Source organism: Juglans microcarpa x Juglans regia, chromosome 1D (assembly GCF_004785595.1).
Source record: "Juglans microcarpa x Juglans regia isolate MS1-56 chromosome 1D, Jm3101_v1.0, whole genome shotgun sequence".
NCBI lineage: Eukaryota > Viridiplantae > Streptophyta > Magnoliopsida > Fagales > Juglandaceae > Juglans > Juglans microcarpa x Juglans regia.
The window spans coordinates 32,254,389-32,276,769 of NC_054594.1; the positions used below are offsets into that span (position 1 = coordinate 32,254,389).

The window sequence follows — 22,381 nt, forward strand, 5'->3', positions numbered from 1 at the left end:
AGCTACTTCATTTGAGTTTCTATACACAAATTGCACCTTCCAGCTACTTCTACTTTTTAACAGTATCTTTGCATCTTCTATGACATTCCCATAAAAAGAAAGTTGTTCTTTATCTTCATTTACAACATTCACAATGGCTTGAACATCACCTTCAAAAATTACTCTGCTAAAGTTGAGATCCCTGCATACTTCCATTGTTCTCCAAAGAGCAAAGCTTTCTGCAACAACTGCTTGGATTAACAAACCTTCTTTGACCGCAGATGGCAGCCAACACTTCCCCTTCCTCATCTCTAATTATTATCCCTAATCTCATCTTCTTTTCCTTCTGGTCTATGGCAACATCCCAATTGGCCTTCACATAACTCTCCATCGGCTTCTTCCACTTCATATTTCTCGTAACTGCAGTACTCCCTTGATTTTTTATTAACAGTTTTTGAACCAACTGGAATTTTAACAGTTTTTGAGCCAGCTGGAATTCTTTTAACTCTTCCCTTTCAATACTGATAACTTGACAAGGCTTTTTAAACTTACCTTAAAAAATAAGCTCATTTCTTCTTGTCCATAAACCCCTCATAACAGTGGCTATTTCCTCCATATCAGACTTGGACAACTTCAACATAAACTTTTTCCATAAAGCCAACAAATCATCTTCTGCAGTTCTCCATTTCTAAACTCTATTTGAAGTCTCAAGCTATACATCATTTGCTGTTGTACACTGCCATAGAACATGCATCATAGTTTCCACCTCCTTTGTACAGATTGGGCATAAAGAATTGTCAACTACTTTATTTAGGACTGTACAAAAAACCCGAAAACCCGACCCGATCCGTTTTTCCGAATTGAACTGACCCAAAAACTTGACTCGTTCGCGGTTAAAATCGGAAACGGGTATTACCCGTTACCTAATTTTAACCGATTTCAAGTTTAGCCCCGAACGTACGGTGGTTCTGTGGAGTCCGAATAAAAAAGTATTTTGAAGCCTAGAATTAATGTTTTGGTGAGTGTCCTTCTAACAATATTATAATGGCATTTGACCATTCAGGAATATTTTTATATTGAGCTCTCTCTCTCTTTAAATACCTTTCATAATTCTTATATTAATCATCTATTTCAGAATCAGAGAAAAAAAAATCATCTGTTTCAGAAAGTTCTCGTGAGTCGCTTTAAAAAAAAAAGAAAAGAAAGTTCCCGTGAGTCTCTCTCTCTACTTTTTAAACACTATCTCGTCATCTACCTCTCGCTCTCTCTCTCTCAACACAGCCGGGCTTGCTTTTTTAAATTAGTTTTGTTCCTCTCTGTTTTTACACGCATTTTGGGAAGGAAAGTTCCAAGAACGAAACAGAGCTCTCTTATATTCAAGCTGGCAATCGAGAATCAAGAAACCACCATCCGGGAAATAAAGCCCAAGAACAGAAGAATCATGGTACAATAACCATATTTCCTGTTTCTTTCACTTTCTTATTTTGTTTTTCTAGATTTTTCTTCTAGGTCTAGTCAATGTGCTCTCTTTTTTTTCTCTGCTATCATCATATTTGGCATCCGGTTCCATATGATTTCGATTTTAAGATGATTATCGCGTGTGTCTGATTGTGATTTGGAATTGGGTTAGTGATTTGGAACTGGGTTAGTGAGAGCAATCTCCCCCAAAAGAAAAAAATAAAAAAAGAAATAAATTCGGGTAATCGGTTAACGGGTAAGGATAACGGGTAATCGGTATGAAACAGTTTCGGGTTGGGTCAGAATTTGTTGTTTTCCGGGCCGGGTCGGGTCGGGGAACAACCCTAACTTTATTTAAGAAAAAGTTCTTCCTTGTAGCTAGATATTCATTTCCCACTCTCCATAGGAATAACTTCACTTTTTCAGGAATATTCAATTCTCACATGCCTTTCCATCTGTTGTCAACTTCTCTTTCCCCTAAGGTTTCCCATTTGATGACTTTTTTCCTGTCCACTTTCACATAATAGGCACTTTTGATTGAAAAGAGCCCCTTCTTAGAAGGACTCTACACAACTTTGTCTTTAACATCCATTTTACTCGGAGGAATGCTTGAAATCTGCTCAGCTTACTCTCCATTAAATATTCTTCTTATCAGTTCCTCATTCCATTCTCCATTGTCCAACAATATAAGTTCCCTAACCTTTGACTCCTTATCCAAAAGGTGACTGTACACAAAAAGTAATAGGAGAATACAACCATTTATAGCCCCGTATCTTTATATTTTTTCCATTTCCCACCCTCCATCTCAACCCCTCTTTTAAGAGTTCTATAGCATTCCACACACATCTTCAAATTAGAGAAGGTCTGAAGCCCAACTTAGCATCCAATAGAGATGAAGACCTAAAATATTTTTCTTTATAGATCAAAGCAACTAAGTTGTTAGAATTTCGCATGAATCTCCACCCCTGCTTAGCCAGCAAAGCCACATTAAAACTCTCCACATCTCTGAATCCGAGACCTCCTTTCCCTTTTTGCTTTCCCATCTTCTCCCAACAACTCCATTGCACACCATTATTTTTTTATGATTACCCCACTAGAACTTAGCAAGCATTATATTTAAATATTTGCAAAGCTTTTTTGGTAGCTGAAAGACACTCATGTGTATGTTGACACAACTTGAAGAACTGTCTTGATTAAAACCTCATTCTCTGCAAAAGACAAAAATGTGTTTTCCAGTTATTAATCTTGTTCCATACTCTCTCTTTTATGCTTCTAAAAGTATAATACTTCGATCTTCCTACTACTGAAGGTAGCCCAAAATACTTCTTATAGCTTCCTTCCATCACTGCCCCTCCTGCTTCCTTGACATTTTCTTTGTCAACCTCACTTGTGTTTGAACAAAAGAAGATTGCAGATTTGTCCTTATTCAAGACTTGGCCAGAAGCTTTTTCATACTTTAATAACAAAACCTACACTTTTAACCATTCCTCCACATTGGCTCTACCAAACAAGACACAATCATCTGCAAATAGCAAATGATTCACTCTAATTCCCCTTAGCTACTGTCACACCTTTGTTTCACCCTTCATATCTGAATTATTAAGAAGAGAGGTTAAGCCTTCTGCACAAGGGTCTCCCTGCCTCAACCCTCTTGAAGTGAGTATCTTTGATCCTGGCTAGCCATTAGTCAAAACAGAATATGTAATTGATGACACACTTCATCATCAACTCAGTCCATTTACTGCAAAAACCCAACTTCTTCATAACTGCTTTTAGATAAGGCCACTCAATTCTGTCATAAGCCTTAGACATGCCAAGCTTAATGGCCATATTCCATTTTCTGCCTTTCTTTCTTGCCTTCATCGTGTCCAAAATCTCATATGCCACCATAATTTTATCTGATATTAATCTCCCTGGTATGAATGCACTTTGGTTGGGGAAATAATAATAGAGTACTTTTTTTAACCTATTAGCGAACACTTTTGACATTATCTTATAAGCCACATTGCATAGACTTATAGGTCTATACTCACTCATTGACCAGCTTAGGATTTTTTACTTCTGGAATGAGTACAATATAAGTAAAGTTTATAAAGGGGTTAAAGAAATTACCATTCAACCAAGACAGCATAGCACTACTGACTTCATCTCCAATAATATGCCAGTGACTTCGATTAAAAAACGCCTCAAACCCATCTAGTCTAGGTGATTTTAGAGGGGCCATATGCTTTATTGCTTCCTCAATTTCCATTCTGGTAAAAGTCTTTGAAAGAGCTTCATTCATCTCATTAGAAACCCTAGCCTCCATGTTATTTAAACAATCATCCATATCATATTGGCTCGGTTTAGAGGAAGTGAATAACCTCACAAAAAAATTCACTAAAAGCCACTTCTAGTTCATCATGCCTCGAGTAACTTCTATTTTGTTCATCCATAACCATTCTTATTTTGTTTTTACTTCTCCTTTGATTGGCACAATTATGGAAGAATTTTGTGTTTCTATCCCCTAGCTGATACCAATTCCTCTTAGGTCTTTGCCTCCATTTTAATGGCTCGTTTGTTTTTAGAGATGAGATGAAATGAGATGAGATGAGTTGAGATTAAAGTTAAAAAGTTGAATAAAATATTGTTAAAAATATATTTTTTAATATTATTTTTGTTTTGGGATTTGAAAAAATTGAATTGTTTATTTTATTTTGTGTGGGGATTTGAGAAAGTTGTAATGATGAGGTGAGATGAGATGAGATGTTTCCTAAAAACAAACGAGGCCTAAATCTTCTTTTTCTAAAACTATCTATATCTCCTGCCGAGTTCTTTTGATCATTTCAAAATTGTGCCTATTTTCAATCTCTTGTAGCTGTTTTAAGTGCTCAGTTTTTTCTCTCAATTCTTTTCCCCTATCCACTACAATCTGTCTATTCCATCTGAGCAAGACATTTTTACTTTCTTCCAAGTTTGTTTGTAAGCTATTTGAAGATCCTCTCTCTTCCATACTCTTTACCCATACCCTCTTTAATACCTCATCATAGTCTTCTTCCAAAGCCCAGTTGGCTTCGTACCTGAACATCTTCCTTCCCTTCCTTTCATCACCTACTCTCTGAATCATACAAAGCAGTAAGAGTCTATGTTCTGAGCTCCTAGCAGCCATCACTTCCACCGACCTTTCTTTGAAAATACCCCTTCACCTTGAACTGACCACTACTCTATCAAGTCTCTCCTTAGTGAATGTCTCATCCTCATGCTTATTACTCCAAGTGAATTTGTCACCTCTCCACCCCAAGTCAAACAACCCCGCCCCCCCCAACACTTCCCTGAAACTTGCCATTTGTTTTTCCTGTCTTTGTCTCCCACCCATCTTTTCATAATGAGTCACTATTTCATTGAAATCACTAACCACACGTTGGCCATAATTATATGTAGGCTTCAATGAGGCAAGTAATCTCCAAGCTTCTTCTTTTCTACTAGTTTCTGGTTGCCCATAAAAATCTGTCAACAACCATTTCTCATTTCTCATTTCCATCATCTTTTGTGACCCAAACACTAATGTGTCCTTGTGAATAATTCACCAATTCTACTTTCACACTGTGATCCCATAACATGATCAAACTCCCTCTCCTGCCAACTGGTTCAACCACAAAAAAACCATCACAGTTGAGCTTTTTTTTTTATTCTATCACGGTTCTCTTTCTTTCGCTTAGTTTCCATCAAGAAAATTACATTGGGTTTCTTGTCCTTTACCATTTGGTAAAGATCTTGAATTGTCCGAGGGTTCTCAAGCTCTTAGCAGTTTCAACTTAGTGTTTTCACTGTGTTTGGTGGGGTTGTTTAATAGCCTCCACCAATTCATTTGTTTTTCCATCCATCCCTTCACAACATTGCTTTATAAGTCTCTTTTTTTCCCTCACCTCCCCCCTTCCCTTCCAGCTCTTTATCCAAGCTTCTTTTTGCCTATGTTAAGAAAGAAGATTGTTTCAATTTCTGACCTCTATCTCTAGCTCTTCTCTTCCATGGTCTTGTCACCTTTCCTTTGCTGTATGTATCACCATTGGCTAAGGAACTCAGAGTTATATCATTCACTTCCTTCTCTATCACTTATTTTCCTTTTTTCATATTGACCTTTTCCCATAATTTTATTACTAAATCCTCCATTCATTATCTCTACATTATTTTCCCTCTATTCCTCATTAAGGCTTCGTTTGGAATCTCAACTCACCTCAACTCATCTCAATTCATCATTACAACTTTTTCAAATCTCAACATAAAATATAATAAACAATTCAACTTTTTTAAATCCCAAAATAATAATAATATTAAAAAATAATATTCTAACAATATTTTATCATCTCAACTCAATTCAACTCAACTCAACTCAGTTCAACATCCAAACGCATCCTAACTCTCGTTTCTGTCCCCATCTCATTTCCTTATACTACCTCTCCTCCTCTCAGATCTTCCACTTCCTTCTCCATAGAGCCATTTGTTTTTTTAGTCTCTCCCTCGTCGCCTCTCATCTCAGCTAAAATTCTTTTATTATCCTCATTCAACCTACTAGGATCATTTCTCTTTTTAACTCTTGGTCCAACTCTTAACCATACACCAAACTGTTCATCAGCCTCCCCTTTTCCCCTACACTCTGAATCTCCATGAATAATACAACCACATTTAAAGCAGAAATGTGGTAATTTCTCATACCTTAGAGGGATTCAATGAGCTTCCCTTTGACAGTGTTGATTCTTCCTCTCGCCAGTTGTTTTGTCAAGTCAATAAGGACCAAGACTCTTAGAAAGTTTCCACACCCACTCCCATCTTCCTACGTATCAACCTCCTCTACTCTAGTAGCACCAATGAGTTCTTCTCTTGCTCTGTTCATACACACCAAAGGTAAATCATGTATATGTACCCAAATTCTTTCTTGCTTGAAATCCATCCTCTGAGGTAGAGTATAACCATCGAACTGCAATATAACAAGCAGGTGGTCGTAAAAAAGCCATGGTCTATCATCCATCACCATCTGCTTGTTAGCTTGGTTAGCGAACATTATCACATAAGCGTTCGAACCCACTTCTTGGAATTTAGCTCTCTTACTAATCCTCTAAACTTTGGCGATAGTCGCTTCGATCACTGTTGGGCTTATATTTCTCTCCACCCATGCCTTACTAAGCTTCAACCTCCTCTATATTTTAGTTCCTCAGATATCTCATCTCCAACCTCTATATTCAAAGCTTCCTCTTCAAGCCTCAACTTCTCCCACCTTTCTTCTATCTCGTTCATCTTTCACCCGAGCCTCCGCTAATTTTGCTTTCTCCACCTCTATTTAGTAAACCGTTAGTGCCACTACACCATTATCGCAGCCCCACAATTCCTCGACCATCTTCAAATTCTGTTAAAATCTTTATGGATCCCACCCTTCACCTCATCCTTCACCAAGAGAAAAGAAAAGAGAGAAGACTCCCTCATTAGCACGAGCTCTTTAACTCAAATTCCTCAACTAGATGTTTGTATGCCGACAATGAGAAACGTCACAAACCTTAGAAAGAGACGAAGAATCCATTATGGGTAATATAACACCTATAACTCTTTACAATCTATTTTACAATCAAACAATCCCTTAAACCATTTTATTAAAAAAAATCCCAATTTTACAAAACTACTTTCCATTTTATAGAGTTGTAAAAACAGTTATAAAATAAGTTAATCAATTTCCAACCTTTATAAGGGGTGTTAAATTAACCTTATCTATCAATAGAAATACTTTACAAACTATATTAACTTAATCTAAAATTCAACTACCTTAATGAAATAATTGATTAGAGACTGAAAACAAACGTTTGGGATGCACCGTTACCTTCTTTTTTTTCCTCCCTTTTTCCTTCGGGTATTATGGAATTAAATGGGGGTGAGCCTCCTGGAATAATGCTATCTGACGAGCACGTTTTTTGCATCCATAATTACACCTAGATGAAGACATTCACGGTAAGCTTGACAGCATTTCCAGTCAGATCGCTCAGTATCGTGCGTACTTACGCACATAAGGAACACAATATCAGCTAGATAAACACCAAGGAACGGTAAATTCACCAACATGGTGTCACCCACAAGACGTTACGCCATGGTTCGCTTTTGGTCACATGGTAGCAACGTCCATTATTAACCACCTGAAGATTAACCAAGTCACCAGGGAAGTGGATTGTAGAGCAACCCAAACTAGTCAGAAACCACTTCCAATGGGCACAGGTTCTACAAATTTATCTCAAATTTCCAAATATTTTGCGATCCTTCTCAGGGAACAGAGTAAAATACCTTAACAGGCCCAATCAAAAACTCAAATTTACGACCTTGTACCCCTGGATAGCTAATAAATCATGATGAATTGTACAGGATCTTCTGCACCACTCAAATAATGAATGGGGAAAACACGTCACCACAATCGACAGGGATCACACACACACACACACACACAAAAATATATATATATATATATATATATATAGAGAGAGAGAGAGAGAGAGAGAGAGAGAGAGAGAGAGAGAGATTTGTTGGCCGATGCCTATCCCTTGCAATGCTAGGGAAACCAGGTTTATGTTACAAACAGATGGGCATGTTAAAAACGTGTTCCCAGGAAACCTCTGGATTTAAACATTTTCCATTATATTTAGATGAGTTCCTGAATTTGGCGATGGTTGCTGCATTAACTCAGGTTCTTCTAAATCGTGCGACTGAATAGGTATATCCTGCCAAGAATAAACCATGTCACTCTTTTTCCAAGACTGACAACTACAAAATCAGTACTAATACTGCACAGATATGCCCAAAAAAAAAAAAAAAAAAAAGTGCAATGGAAAGTCCCATGCGTATATGTTTTGCTCTATGTGCTTGAGGTGTTAACTAGTAACTTAATATGAAATCCACCAAAATTCGAATGCCAAAGACGAGTTCACATGAGTTTTTATTAGTTTCTCCTATCTCAATGGTTGTCCTTAATGCAAAGACAATATAGTACAAAAGAACTTTGGATGTCTTCATCAACTGTAGTGGGACTAAGTGGAAGCAGGGAAACCACGGCAAAAAACTATCTAGAGAGATCTGAGTTCAGAATGGATCGTTACCAGCCCTGCCAATGAGCTCTCTCGTAGAATGAATAGGAAGGGAAGTGACTGTGGGTTCAAAACCCAATGGTGTGGGTTTAAAACTGACTTGGTGCAAGTCCAAATTACCGGTATAAAATAATTTTGCATGATGATAGCTAGCCAAATGAAATTAGGCCCTGTTTGGATACAGAGATAGTTTCATCTCATCTCGTCTCATTTCATTATTACAACTTTTCTAAATTCTCACACAAAATATAATAAATAATTCTAACTTTTTCAAATTCCAAAATAATAATAATATTAAAAAATAATATTCTAACAATATTTTATTCAACTCATTTAAAACCATCTCATCTCATCGCATCTCACTATCCAAACGAGCCCCAAGCAGGTGCAGGGAAACCATGGAGAGAACTCTATAAATAGAGCTGTGTTAAGAATGAAATCACCAACTATGATGAGCTCTAAAGCTTAAACTGCACCTCCTCTTTGTAGAAATAACAAGATGGAAAGCGACTGTGTGGGCTCAAAACCCACTTGGTGCGAGTCTAACTTACCAATAAGAAAAAAGATCTTCGCACTATTATACCTAGCCCAAGAAAGAGGTGGCATTGCTTGCTGTGTCCACCTCACCCCCGCTATTTCCCTTGCAAAATTAATGGAGTAGCAGGAACCAGTAATTGTCCAAGTTACCTTTCAAATTCAATTGCTTAGTTTCCTTAATAGATTCTTAGTCTAGTATTTTTTGATTTGACAAGTAGATTCTCAAACTAGCATACAAACCCTGGAGTGAATATATAGGTTAATAAGATGGTAAAATAAAGTCGATAAGAGGAATAAAATAACTAGGAGCAAAGATTAACCCCTAGGGGCTGGCTAAGTGGTAAAGACCTTGGTCTTGATGGTATGCTCTCTCAGGTCTAAGGTTCGAGTCCTCTTGGGTGCAAACAATTTCTAGGGATAATCAGATTTGGGGGAACTTCCCCTTGAATTACCCGAGGTGCACTTGGGGAAACTTCTTGCCGAGGGCCTATGCACCACCGAGATCAGTCGGGACTTTGCTCTCGGACAACCGGCGCCAATAAAAAAAAAAACTAGGAGCAACATTTCACAATTACTGACAACCCCTCCTTTCCGGTTGAAGGTTCCTGACTGATATTGCATATCATCAGAACATTAATGTGATGATAGGATTGTCAATACCTGTGTGCTTATTAGTTGATGTGATTGTTGATCCTGGACTATCGGATATGCTTGTGGTTGAGACATTCTGTAGTAGGGCTCCTTGAGATCAAGTTTGCATGATGAGGTCTGAAGTATTCCTCCTTGTTCAGCACCAGGTCCCCACATTTTAGCTGTTGGAGTGAACTATAGCTTGTTAGAAAACCAAAGAAACAAATTTGCAAGATAAAAATTTGTGAGATAAAAACAAGAGAGAAGATAGAAACCAACCTGACAATGTCAGATATATCGTATAACTCTGAGCATTGTGGGCAATCATATGGAGTCTTCCAGTAATTTCTTGTCCTGCCATGACATAAATTGGCTGAGAGAGAACACAACGTAATTGGTACCAGTGCGTTGTTGGTGCGCCAGGGGCAGTGCTAAGCCACCTTTGTACAGTACTGTGGATCAAAACAATTAAAAAAACAGAGAGAGGGAGAGATTAAACGGATAGAACTCACATGTTTACATGGTAAAGAAATTTGGAAGTATGCAGGCCTGACAAATGAAAAAACAGAATAACTAATAAAAATCAACAGATTACCTCCCATTAAACAATACATCAAACCAGCAAGCCAACCCATGCACTCTAGCACCCACAGAGGAGGTGAATCTCAACGGAATATCAATTTCATATAACTCTTCTTCCTGTAGGATAAAATTAAAAGAAAGTTTGGATGTCATGTATGCTGATTTACCAATAAGCATAAAAAATCAACCATTTTGAAGAACTGAGAAATTCAATCAAACAGCAAGAAGATACAGCTTCAAGTAATAAATTTTAAGCAGGATAATATAAGATCTTTCTATGTTATGCACTGCATTGTCAAAAACTCAGAAATATTTCTAAATGTTTTCAATGCATTCTTTCTTTGAAATAGTGTCCAAAAGGGTCCCCACATGCTAAATGAGACACATATATAGCTACTACAAAGCAAAAAACTTCTCCAACAAGTAAATCGTACCTTAATTTTCATAAAGTCTATACCGTGAAATATTGGAGGGGCCACCAATAATCTGGGATCAAAAGCATCTACCACTGGCTGCGTGAAGTGTAAAACAGAAGCCATTGAATAGTAGTAAATGGTTATTACATCATAAATGAATATAATCATCACAGAAAAAGCATGTAAATAAACACCCAAACATGGGGCCAGACAGTCATCTACACTTTGAATCCCACTGAACCTATGAAATTTTCTAGAGTAGATACTGAAACTAAATTCGGAGCCCCAAAATTTCGTAAGATCCCACAGACTGAACAAAGAAGCCAGCTAACCAGTTCGGGGAGTAGAGATGAGGCGTACAATTACTTTTTTTTTTTTTTATAAGTAATAATTTATTCAAGAAATAGGCATAAGCCCAAGTACACAGGACGTATACAAAGGAAACACCTACAACTTCCACAAACGAAAAGAAACTACACGCCAGAAAACTAAAACAAGTGCAGAAAACTATCCTCCATTACAAACACTTTAACCCAAGAACTCAAAGTACTCAAGAAGAAATCCCTAAGATCTCCCAACGAGCATTCTTTATCTTCGAAGCATCTCCCATTTCTTTCAATCCATATGCACCACATAAGACAAAGAGGTATCATCTTCCAAACTCTCACCGTCTTTTTACAGCCCTTCAAACCCTTCCACCCTTCCAATAAATCCACCACTTCTCTAGGCATTACCCAATGTAAACCTGTCCAACTCAAAACCTCAGTCCACAAGAATCTTGACACTTCGCAGTGAAGAAAAAGATGATTTACAGATTCTCCTGCCCTTTTACACGACACACCAATCAGCTATAAACAGACCTCTCCTTCTAAGATTATCAGTAGTCAATACTTTACCCAAAGAAGCCACCCAACAGAAAAAAAGCAACCTTATTGGGAACTTTCACTTTCCATATACTTTTCCAAGGAAAAACACAACTACTATGACTTGACAAAAATCTGTAATAAGATGAGACTGAAAACTTAGCATTTCCAGCAGGGATCCACACCATGCTATCCTCTCTTTCAAGCACCAACTTTGAACTATAGAGTTTAACCAGCAGAGCCTTAACTTCATCCACCTCCCAATCATTGACATCCCTTTTAAAAATGATATTCCATTCAACCTGGTTATTATTACTGCTGTAAGAATCATAAATAGATGAATTCTGATCCCTGGCAATTCCAAAAATTGAAGGAAAAACCAGCTTAAGAGCAGTATCCCCACACCACAAATCATGCCAAAAGAGAATCCTCTTACCATCTCCCACCTTCAATCTGAAATTATTGGAGAAGGAATCCCAACCTTTTCTAATAAGTTTCCACAAACTAACCCCATAAGCACCACTGGCAGCTTTAGAACACCATTCTCCCCACAAACTTTCATATTTCACTTCTATCACATTTTTCCACAGGGCTTTACTCTCCAAATGATATCTCCAAAGCCATTTTCCAAATAAAGCTCTATTAAAAACCCTTAAATCTTTTATCCCCAAACCACCACGATCCAGTGGTTGACAAACCTTCTTCCAACTAACCAAGTGGAACTTCTTTTCCTCACCATAGCCTCCCCATAAGAAATTTTGAAATAAACTCTCAATCCTCTTTTCAACACTTGCCGGAAGAGGAAAAAGAGAAAGGAAATAGGTAGGAAGGTTGGACAAAGTACTCTTTAAAAGAGTTAGTCTTCCCCCTTTAGACAAATAGATTCTCTTCCAACCCGCTAACCTCCTTTCAATTTTTTCAATCACCCCATCCCATATATTGACAGATTTAAAAGAGGCTCCCAAAGGAAGCCCAAGATACCTCAAAGGCAAAGAAGAGATTCTGCACCCCAGTAAATTAGCCAGGTCTGATAAATTCTGAACATCACCCACAGGAACAATTTCAGACTTCGACAAATTAACTCTTAACCCCGAAGCAGCTTCGAAACATAGCAAAAGATCTCTTAAAACATGAAAATTATCTTAATCAGGCTCACTAAAAATCAAGGTATCGTCAGCAAATAACAAATGAGAGATCTTTAAACAATTCCTAGTCTCATTACCCACCACAAAACTGGACAGCAGATCACCCTCCACAGCCCTCTCAATCATTCTACTCAAAACTTCCATAACCATAACTAAAAGAAAGGGGGAGATGGGATCGTCTTGCCTCAAACCGCGAGAACTACAAAAGAAACCAGCCGGTTCACCATTCACCAATATAGAAAATTTTGAAGTTGAAACACAATGCTTAATCCACGAGCTCCATTTAGCACCAAAACCAAATCTCCTCAGTAAATAAACAAGAAAATCCCAGCTTACATGATCGTAAGCCTTTTCCATATCCAATTTAATAAGAATCCCAGCTTTCCCCACCTTCAACCTACTCTCCAAACATTCATTAGCAATTAATACAGAATCTAAGATCTGCCTTCCTCTCACAAACGCGTTTTGAGATGGTGAAATAATCCTCTCCATCACCCTACTCAAACGATTTGCCAGCACCTTAGAAATAATTTTATAAATACCATTCACCAGACTAATAGGCCTAAAATCTCTTATCTCCACAGCCCCTGCCTTCTTTGGAATAAGAGTAATGAAAGTAGCATTCAAGCTCTTCTCAAACCTCCTAGACGAATGAAACTCAGCAAACACCTTCATGATATCATCTCTAACAACGTTCCAGCAATCTTGAAAGAAAGCCAAAGTGAACCCATCCGGACCCAGAGCCTTATCCTTATCCAAAGAAGGAGATATCCGAAATAGTCAGTGAGAACAACCATGCTTTAAGCTCCAAAAGGTCCCAAAAAAAAAACTTCTTAGGTGCCCAAACTCTACTATCACACGCATATGATGGAATATATATCGTATAATCCCACAACCAATCAGAATGCAGTTCCTCGTCTAAAGATGAAATGTCTGATGTATGCTCCGTGTGTACTTGGCTAGTATTTTTTTGGGTCATAAATAGAAGTTAACTTGCTTATAAAAAAATGACCCTTGGGATTAGTCGGGACTTTGTTCCGGACACCCAGTGCCATTAAAAAAAAGTCTTTTTTTGCTCAGTCAAAAAATGCTTAAAGATTAGCAGCGCTTATTAAAGGCACAAAAGACAAGAAATAGAAATTATATATATTGAGAAAACAAGATTTTGGACCTGAGAGAAGTATCCCTGGAATGCAGATCCATGTAGGGGTGTCAAATCAACACCATAATAATTCTGTTGTTGCCAAAAGAGGGCCTGTACCAGGAAAAGAATAATATTAGTAAATTAGATTTCTCATATGAAGTATGATAGCAAGATCCAGAAAAGATACAAGGCAATATAAACTAATAGTAGATGAAAACGAAAACTTGACCACAGCAGCAATAGTATGCATACAATAGATGTTGCAATTGAATGTCTCTCTGCAGTAAGAAGCCAGAATGCTCACTACTTTATCCTGACCAAATATGTCTACCTCTAGTAGGAATTTGTATAATATTTCTTATTTTCTTTCGTTTTTTTTTTTTTTTTTTTGGTTGTTGGGGGGGGGGGGGGGGGGGTGCCCCATGTAATTTTTCTCGGGTTTAACAGGAAAAGAACACAATAATTTTTGCATGTTCCACCCCCAAGTAATTTGTGTAGGATGTGGGGTTCATTGAATAAGAGAAGCTTATACCCATAGAAAATTATAAGCATCCTTTTTTTTTTTGTGGGGGAAGGGGATGGTGGTTAAGTAATAATGATAGCACATCACATTAGTAAAAGGGAAAAAGGGAGCAGAATGGAGCAATAATACCACGTCGGTGAGTCCTCATATTCCTGAAAGAGTCCCTAGTAGAAAAGCCTAAATCACCTACATATTTTCAGGCTACCAATTCTGTATATTTAGACACGGGACCTCGCGATAATAATAAAAGGTATTAGGATAATTCACTACAAATACGCACCTTATTTGCAATTTCAATAAATAAATATTCATCGCTGAAAGGTGCCATATGTATCCTACAAGAATAATCAACCCAAAATTGTGAGGACCAAAAAGTAACAAATATAACATTTTTTTTTTTTTTTTTGATATAGTGGACCCTCACTGAGGCAGGGCCATTCAGACCCACCCTTAGGGAGTAAACCCCGGATACACGATATATGAAACAAATGATAAATATTTCAATTCATGAAACACTAGGAAGACAAGAAATGCAAGCCTAAGGATCCTACGTTCAGATAAAACAACATAATTATGAATAACCTAGCATTCAAAAATGTTAATAACAAACACATAAAACTATAAAGGACGAGGATATGAAACCGGGTTTTGAGTGTGCCACATAATGCTGCAATGAGTAAAAGAAATCACATGTCAACATCAAGAATTAAATTGAGAAACTCACAAAGAGGAGCCATGGAATGCTGTTACGACTCCATCAATAATAAATTTCAGTGGATAATTTCATCATTACATAAATATAGATAAATCAAATCGCTAACCATTCATATAGTATTAAGTAGACAAAACTCTCATGGAGATGCTACATATCCACTATTTTATTTCTGAATAATAAGTCATGAGAATAACAAAGACAACTTTGGCAGCTAGAATCACACTTGCAGCAAGATGTCCAGACAACAGGGGGGAGAAGGCATTTCAAGGGTCATATTTACCTTCCAACTGTAGGAAACATTTTCCCATTTGGGACAAGGAACCGATCTCTTGCAATCACATAGGACTCCAACATTCTTTCATTAACCAACAACGTTCCTTTAAGCATACAAATGAAAATTCAAATCAGACACACTTTAAGCAATAGAATCTGAATATTTTATGCTAAATCTTAGTAAAGCAAGTGCTTTTACAAGCTTACCCATTGGCTCCGATATCAGAATATCTGCTTTCTCAGGCAATTCAACTTCCTCAACTTTACCTTTGACTACCTACATTTTAGAACGGCATTGTGCCCTGAATTCAATGAGATAACTGGCCAATAATGACACTAGCACAAAATTAGAGGTGACAAGAAAAAATCTTACTGTGATCCGTTGACCCAGTGATGGGTTCCCAGCAATAAGTTTTTGTGCATATTCTGCCATTTCAGATGCTTCCACAGCATAAACATGCTTTGCACCAGCCTTGTAGGGATAATAAAGAAATATGAGATCGATCGACAAAAAGAAAAGAAACTAAGCATAAACATGTAACTACACACAAGACAAAAGAATGCAGGCATTATTATACATGGTAAAATAAACTAAAAAGCTAGACGTACCTGAGCAGCAAATAATGATAAAATACCACTACCAGCACCAACATCAACCACTACACGACCGATAAAATCTGTTCGGTTCTCCACAACCGCAGCATAATAGGTTCCTGAGACAATGATCATCGATACCAAATTGAAACATCAACTATGAAGTACTGGCAAATGTGAGTTTAAGGCATAAGAACCTTATCAAATACTTATCAAAAGAAAAGAACACATTCTCAACTAGAAATTCAAGCATGAATGTAACGTTAGATCAAATATAGACCAGATCATAGATTGGTGATATAACCTGTCCTCACATAATCCTGTAACATATTTTGCTGATGCAACAGCTGTCCATAATAATGGAAATACATTTTAGCAGAAGATGGCTCTATTTTATCATCAAATTTGCTTCTAGTATCCAAAATTGTTCCATTTGATAATTGTTTTCCTGAAACAGTAAACGACACAACAATCAAACAAACAATTAGAAGATAGGCATAAGTATAGACATTGATTTTCATTTGTTCTAAAATCATTATATATAACCTGCGAGGTTTCAGATGGTAACACTTTTACAACTCATGACCATCAAGATCATAGCTCATCAGATGCTCAACCAAAAGATCACCCTAAATAACATTATTATATCCAGTCTGACTGCACAAATTTATTATTGAATTTGTCGACTTGACCATTCATCTATTTATTCATGTATATCAAACCAAAATCAGGAAGGATGGTTGGGGGAGAGAGAAAAATTCCAATGTAGTACCTTGAGAAACTTCCTTTTTCCATTGCTCAAAGGCAGAATGGAAGGTTCTGCTCTCTTCCTCATTTCTGAATTGGACAGTGATTCCCCTTGAGTATGATGTCTGCTTCAAAAGTAATAATGTTAAAATAAACAGGCATTTCACACGCTTCTACAATCTTACATTAATATTAAGCATGACCATAATCGTCAACTTGAAATATTTTCAAAAGTAACATGCAGCAGAAATGTACTGATTATATTGTAATTGCCGAGTGAAATACCAAATTGAGTTAAAAATACTTTTCTTCATCCAGGGATTCCTAGTGCACAACATCTATAGAAGAATGATCTCAAAGATAGAAATGAATATGGAGACACACCCCCCTCCCCCCCAACAAAAAAAAAAAAAAAACAAAACTCACACACGCCCGAGAACTTTATATGCATGTGCGCGCGCCTTACCTCCTTGCTGGCTTCAGAACCTTCAGATATGCAAACTGATTGAACAGGACCCAATTTGAATAGCTGAAAACATCAACAACATAAACCTCCAATCATAAATTAGTCTATGAGCCGTCATTTTCGCGCATTTTACATCCAATGCACATCTTTCCCGATAAGGTCTCCTTCTGATCACCGAGGAAGTGTAGTAAAAGAAAAAAAAATGTTGAATTTTAAATCTACGGGAACAGAGGAAAACCATATTGACTAATACAGCTCTTGGATTTATTAGGCGCAGATAAGTTAATTTCTTCACTCCGTCTCTACTTTATACAAAAAAAAATAAGTCTCCAAAAATAACAACGACAACAATAATAATGCTCTACATGTTTAATTTATTTTGTTGTTCTTTCATTTCTTTTCCTCCACTTTCTCAACAACCGAAAGACAATGAAACAAAAACAATAAAAAAGCACGAAAGCTAACCCGAGCAGTTCGAAGATCAACATTCCTGGTAGCAATAGATTCAGGCTCCTTGTGAAATCGAAGCTCGGAGATTCCGGAATCGGCACAGAACCGAGCGACCACCGGCTTAGACGGAGAAGTTGAAGACGACGGAGAAAGCTCAGAGACCGAGACCAAAGCGAACTCTTGTTGCTTAAGCTTCTGCCCCATCGGACCCTCCATTGTCGTCCTCACCAAGCTCAGGTCCAAAATTTCTACAAATATGAAAAAAGATGTATTTTATGTATGCTTGTGTGAGCTGAGAGAGAATTAGGGTTTCTGTGAGGAGCAAAATCTTCGAAATTCTCGAGAGCCGCCAAAGCGAGAGAGCAAATGGACAACAGCTTTCGAGTTTTATAGTGTGTGTGGGTTTGTCTTGATTTTCAAAGGTAGCGGTGCGAGACTGCGATCTGTGAAGCTGAGTGTGAAAATACCTGTTTTAGGCTTGTGAAGCGTTACGCTGAGTTGAGTGGTCTGTAAATAACAGTGAAATGAGATAAAATAGTTGAAGGTTTCGTTTGGTTATTAAATCTATTTCAATTGATTTTAATTTATTATTATAATTTTTTTAAAATTTTAATATAAAATATAATAAATAATTTAATTTTTTAAAATTTTAAAATAATAATAATATTAAAAAATAATATTTTAATAATATTTTATCATCTCAACTCAATTCAACTTAATTTAGTTTAATATTTAAACGTAATCTAAATATATTTAGATATATTTATGAGAAGTTGAAAAAAATTATAAATTTTATGTATAAAAATATGTTAAGTTAAAAATAATTATAAATCCTACGTGTTAAAAAGTTTTGAATTAAAATAAGTTTAGTAATTTAAAAGTTGAATATTTAAATATTAAATTTGATTTTGAGAGTTGAATTTGAGAATTTTGTGATTTAAGAATTAAAAGTTAAAAAAATTGTAATCTCACGTTTAAAGAAATCTAATTTTAATCGAACTCAGTTAAAATCAACAAATCAAACGAGTCCTACTCACGCGCCCTTTTCTTCATGTTGTTAGAATAGCATTTTGTTAGAATAGTTCTAGTATCATCGATGACGTTGCGGCCTGGGAATTTCTGGAGAGCTATGATAGAGTGGACTGCTGACGGGTGGTGGATTGGTTGCTTGCAGTGGAAGTCAGAATATATTCACCACCATTGGTTGACACGTGTGGGTTTGGGTTTTGGAGGGTTTTGTGCACAGTTCTGTATATTGCTTAATGCTGAGATCCTGCCTTATCCTCCCAATTATTACGAAGATGTTAAAAAAATATTTAAAACAAAATAATAAAAAAGTAAAATTTTAAATACACTATAGAATAATAAATAGGTATTAGAAAATATTAATCCTATTATTATCATAAGGATAGAAACAGTCGTTTTTTTAATACTATTACGTACTTCATTTACACCATTTATTTTATTCTTGGATGTGGCAATTTGCATGTGATTTATTAAAAATTAAAAAAAAATTAAAAACACAAACATAAAAAGATAGAAAATTTAGAATTTTCATTTTTTTCATGTTTTCAGAGGCCATTTTGTTTTAAATATTTTTTTTTTAATAAGTCACGTAGCACCACAACGTCAATGAGGCAAACTAAGTGATATAAATTAGGGGTATAGTAATATTACCTTTTTTTATGAGACCTCATACGTAAAGAGATTACAAAAAAATAAAACCAAAAATTAACCTAGTTTTATGTGATCTATTATATCTATTTTATAATAAAAGTGATTTTATAATTTGATATATTATATCAAACCACATCAGTTTATGAATTTACTTTTTTTGAAGAATGAGGGTTTAGAACTCAAAACCTCTATTTTGGAAGCCGGAAGTTATGTCAACCAGATCACAGGACTTTGACAGTTTATAAGTTTATTTTTATATAATCCTTTGTGACTAAAGTATTTTCTTTTTTTTTTATTCTCCGAGTGTGACAAGATCAGGGATAAATAGTAATTATTATAGAGAGTTTTGAAACTGCGATGCTCTCATTTAAATATTAAGCCCTGTTGGATGGTGAAAGTGTTTAATCTTATCTCATCATTACAACTGTTTTAAATTCTTTCACAAAATATAATAAATAATTCAACTTTTTCAAATTTCAAAACAATAATAATATTAAAAAAATAATATTTTATTTAACTTTCATATAAAACCATTTATATCATCTCACTATCAAAATCGTACCTAAATCATCAAAATTATTTTTATTAATAATTTTAATAGATGATTGACAATATCAAGTCAGTAGTAATATTTTCATAATTATATAATAGTATTTTTAAATAATTTTATTTTGGGTCGAATATTAGACTTTTGAATTTAAAACTAATAAATTTTTCAATCCGAATTTTCGATTAAGTATGTGAATAAATATTAGCATTATATCTAACAACAAAAGAATGAGGTGATCATTTTATATTTTGATCCAAGTATTATTGAATTGATTTTTTCAGCTTATTTTTTAAGTTAAGTTGAAAGAAAATGAAAGAAGGACCGAGATTTCATGTTAATTTTGATCTGTATATATGTATTATGACCTTCTTGTTATCTATCCCTCTCTATTTTGTTAATTTTGTTATCTATCTCTATATTTTTACTTTGATCAATTTTGAGTTTTTAAAAATATTTTGAGAATAAAAGCCATCAAATATCAACACATTAACAACTTTTTAAAAGCCAAAATGCATATGACCTGATGCCATAACGCCCCTCAAAATAGAGGTCTTGGATTCGACCCCTATCCGACTAAAAAAAAACAGCTTTAAAAAATAAAATAACATTCCTTTCGTGTATTTTACAAAGAGATCAAACCAAGAAACCACTCATGCGCAGTCACTAACATAGTGATAGTTCTTTCCACCAAACCAAGAAACCACTCATATCAACATTGATCAGACCATTCTCCAAATTTCCCTCTTATCAATTGCCCCTAGCCCAACTCAAAATCTCTCACTCAACTTACACTACGCTCCCACTCACCCATAATTCATCTTCATTGTTCTATCTACACAACATCCCTTTCCTCATCTCAGTTTGCACCCTTCATGCCATGAACTTGGCCAAACCATCCCATTCTTATGTAGCCCAACGATGCGTTGTCGTCCAATGTCCAACCTAACTTAGAAGAGAAGTGCTACATTTACAAAGAGGTCAAATAAAAATATACTTACAAACTAACGTGACTTGATGAGGTACATTAAATCTATTTACAATAAAAGTAATTTTATAAGTTAAAATACCATATCAAACCATGTCAATTTGTAAATTTATTTTTATATAACTTCTTTGTAACTAAAACATTTCTCAACTTGGAATATCGACACACCCAATGTCTTTAATTATCTTTTGAAGTTCTGCTGCTCACAAGTCCATTTTACCTTGAAATTCATTATAGGTATAAAAAAAAAAAAGGAAAAAAAAAAAAAGTGTTTCTTCAAATCACATTTTTTATACTACTAAGGTGACAATCTTTCACACCCACGATGTTTGGTGTGCCAATAAAGAGCAAATTTTTCCATGCTTCTTTCCGAGTTTCTGGACATTATTTCTCAAATTACAGTCAGCCATTTGCTGAACCATCTTAATTAGCACCTTTTCTTTTTGTATGATATAATACGCACCATCTCATGTTTCTCTGTGGATGATGTATACTGCCTGTAGAAGCTTAACAGTAATATTGTACCGAAGGATGTAAAGAAACAATCCCTGATCAAACCATACTTATCAGTCACATGTCGGGTGCTTTGGGTCTGTCTATTTTAGCTCCACAAAGTTTTATATTTATAGCTCAGGGAAACTATTTATCTGCGTCCAAATAAACAAACAAGCATGCATCAAGAGATGACATGACGAGAATAAGAGGCCATCAACAAGCATGCATCAAGAGATGAGACGACGAGAATAAGAGGTCATCAGGATTACTCTGCTTGCTAACTGTTTACATCCAATCGGGAGATGCGAAAAAAACAAGTTATAAACTGGAGCTCCTCTTTTCCCAGATTCTTCAAAGCTAGTTAAAGATACATAAAGCTAATTATGATCTCAGTGCTGGCTTTACTGCTTAATCCCAACCATCAGTCATCAACATAATTCAAAAAAGGAAAAAATTGCACAAAAATGATTTTGTGAGCTTTTAATTCTTTAGTTCGTTGTTCGTATGTTATAACATCCGTTGCAAAGAAACTATATTAGTCACAGACTCTACCAGAAAGGAGCAAATCAACACTGAGCTCTACAAATGTAAGTTTCAATTTCATCAAATGAACATGGATGTGATCTAATGAGAATTGTAAGCAGCAGTGCTGAACTCTACTTATTTGTTCATGCTGCAATTCCATTCAATGAACTAGAATGTGCAGCTAAATTTAGTATGCATCTTTGAGTCTTGACATACAATGACTAGAAGACTGTCATTTCCCATCAGATCAAATGCAGTGGTTTTGAATTTCAAAATAACATCTCTTAAGATTTTGCAATTGCCTTTTACTATCTAGAAACCATTTGCAAAAGTGGAACTTGAATCAATGAAAATGGTAAAGCTAATGACTAGCTGCAATCAGAAAATAAATTCAACATTATCAAATTAAAACAAGGGAAAGAGAGCAAAAGTCACAAATCTTCTCACCATCCATCATTCCATGATAATGCCAACTCAAGTGTCCTAGTGGGCCACTTTAGAAGCAATAATTTCTCACTTTTGTAACATATATA

The 22,381-nt window shown here is 35.8% G+C and overlaps 1 protein-coding gene and 1 long non-coding RNA gene across 2 annotated transcripts; both read right to left on the reverse strand.

Moving 5' to 3' along the window:
• Positions 1-94: 94 nt before the first annotated feature.
• On the reverse strand, positions 95-21,531 carry LOC121236553. Its single transcript, XR_005934789.1, has 3 exons — positions 20,494-21,531; positions 5,575-5,580; positions 95-107 (listed from the first exon to the last, which is right to left on the reverse strand). It is a non-coding gene; the product is annotated as an uncharacterized LOC121236553 (long non-coding RNA).
• Positions 7,970-18,090, reverse strand: LOC121236545 (probable histone-arginine methyltransferase 1.3). The gene is made up of 15 exons (XM_041132998.1): positions 17,632-18,090; positions 17,167-17,229; positions 16,726-16,825; positions 16,258-16,401; positions 15,969-16,072; positions 15,733-15,831; positions 15,567-15,636; positions 15,367-15,463; positions 14,652-14,706; positions 13,876-13,959; positions 10,715-10,792; positions 10,294-10,397; positions 9,978-10,150; positions 9,729-9,880; positions 7,970-8,168 (listed from the first exon to the last, which is right to left on the reverse strand). The coding sequence occupies exons 1-15, from the start codon at positions 17,830-17,832 to the stop codon at positions 8,070-8,072; spliced, it is 1,623 nt and encodes a 540-aa protein (XP_040988932.1). The 5' UTR covers positions 17,833-18,090; the 3' UTR covers positions 7,970-8,069.
• Positions 21,532-22,381: the final 850 nt, after the last annotated feature.

Coding starts and splice junctions, on each gene's coding strand:
- LOC121236545 (XM_041132998.1), bottom strand. CDS start 17,832: ATGGAGGGTCCGATGGGGCAGAAGCTTAAGCAACAAGAGTTCGCTTTG. Junction 17,230..17,631: donor TTGATCTTCGAACTGCTCGG/GTTAGCTTTCGT, acceptor TGATGTTTTCAG/CTATTCAAATTGGGTCCTGT. Junction 13,960..14,651: donor TTATTGAAATTGCAAATAAG/GTGCGTATTTGT, acceptor TTCCTGGTACAG/GCCCTCTTTTGGCAACAACA.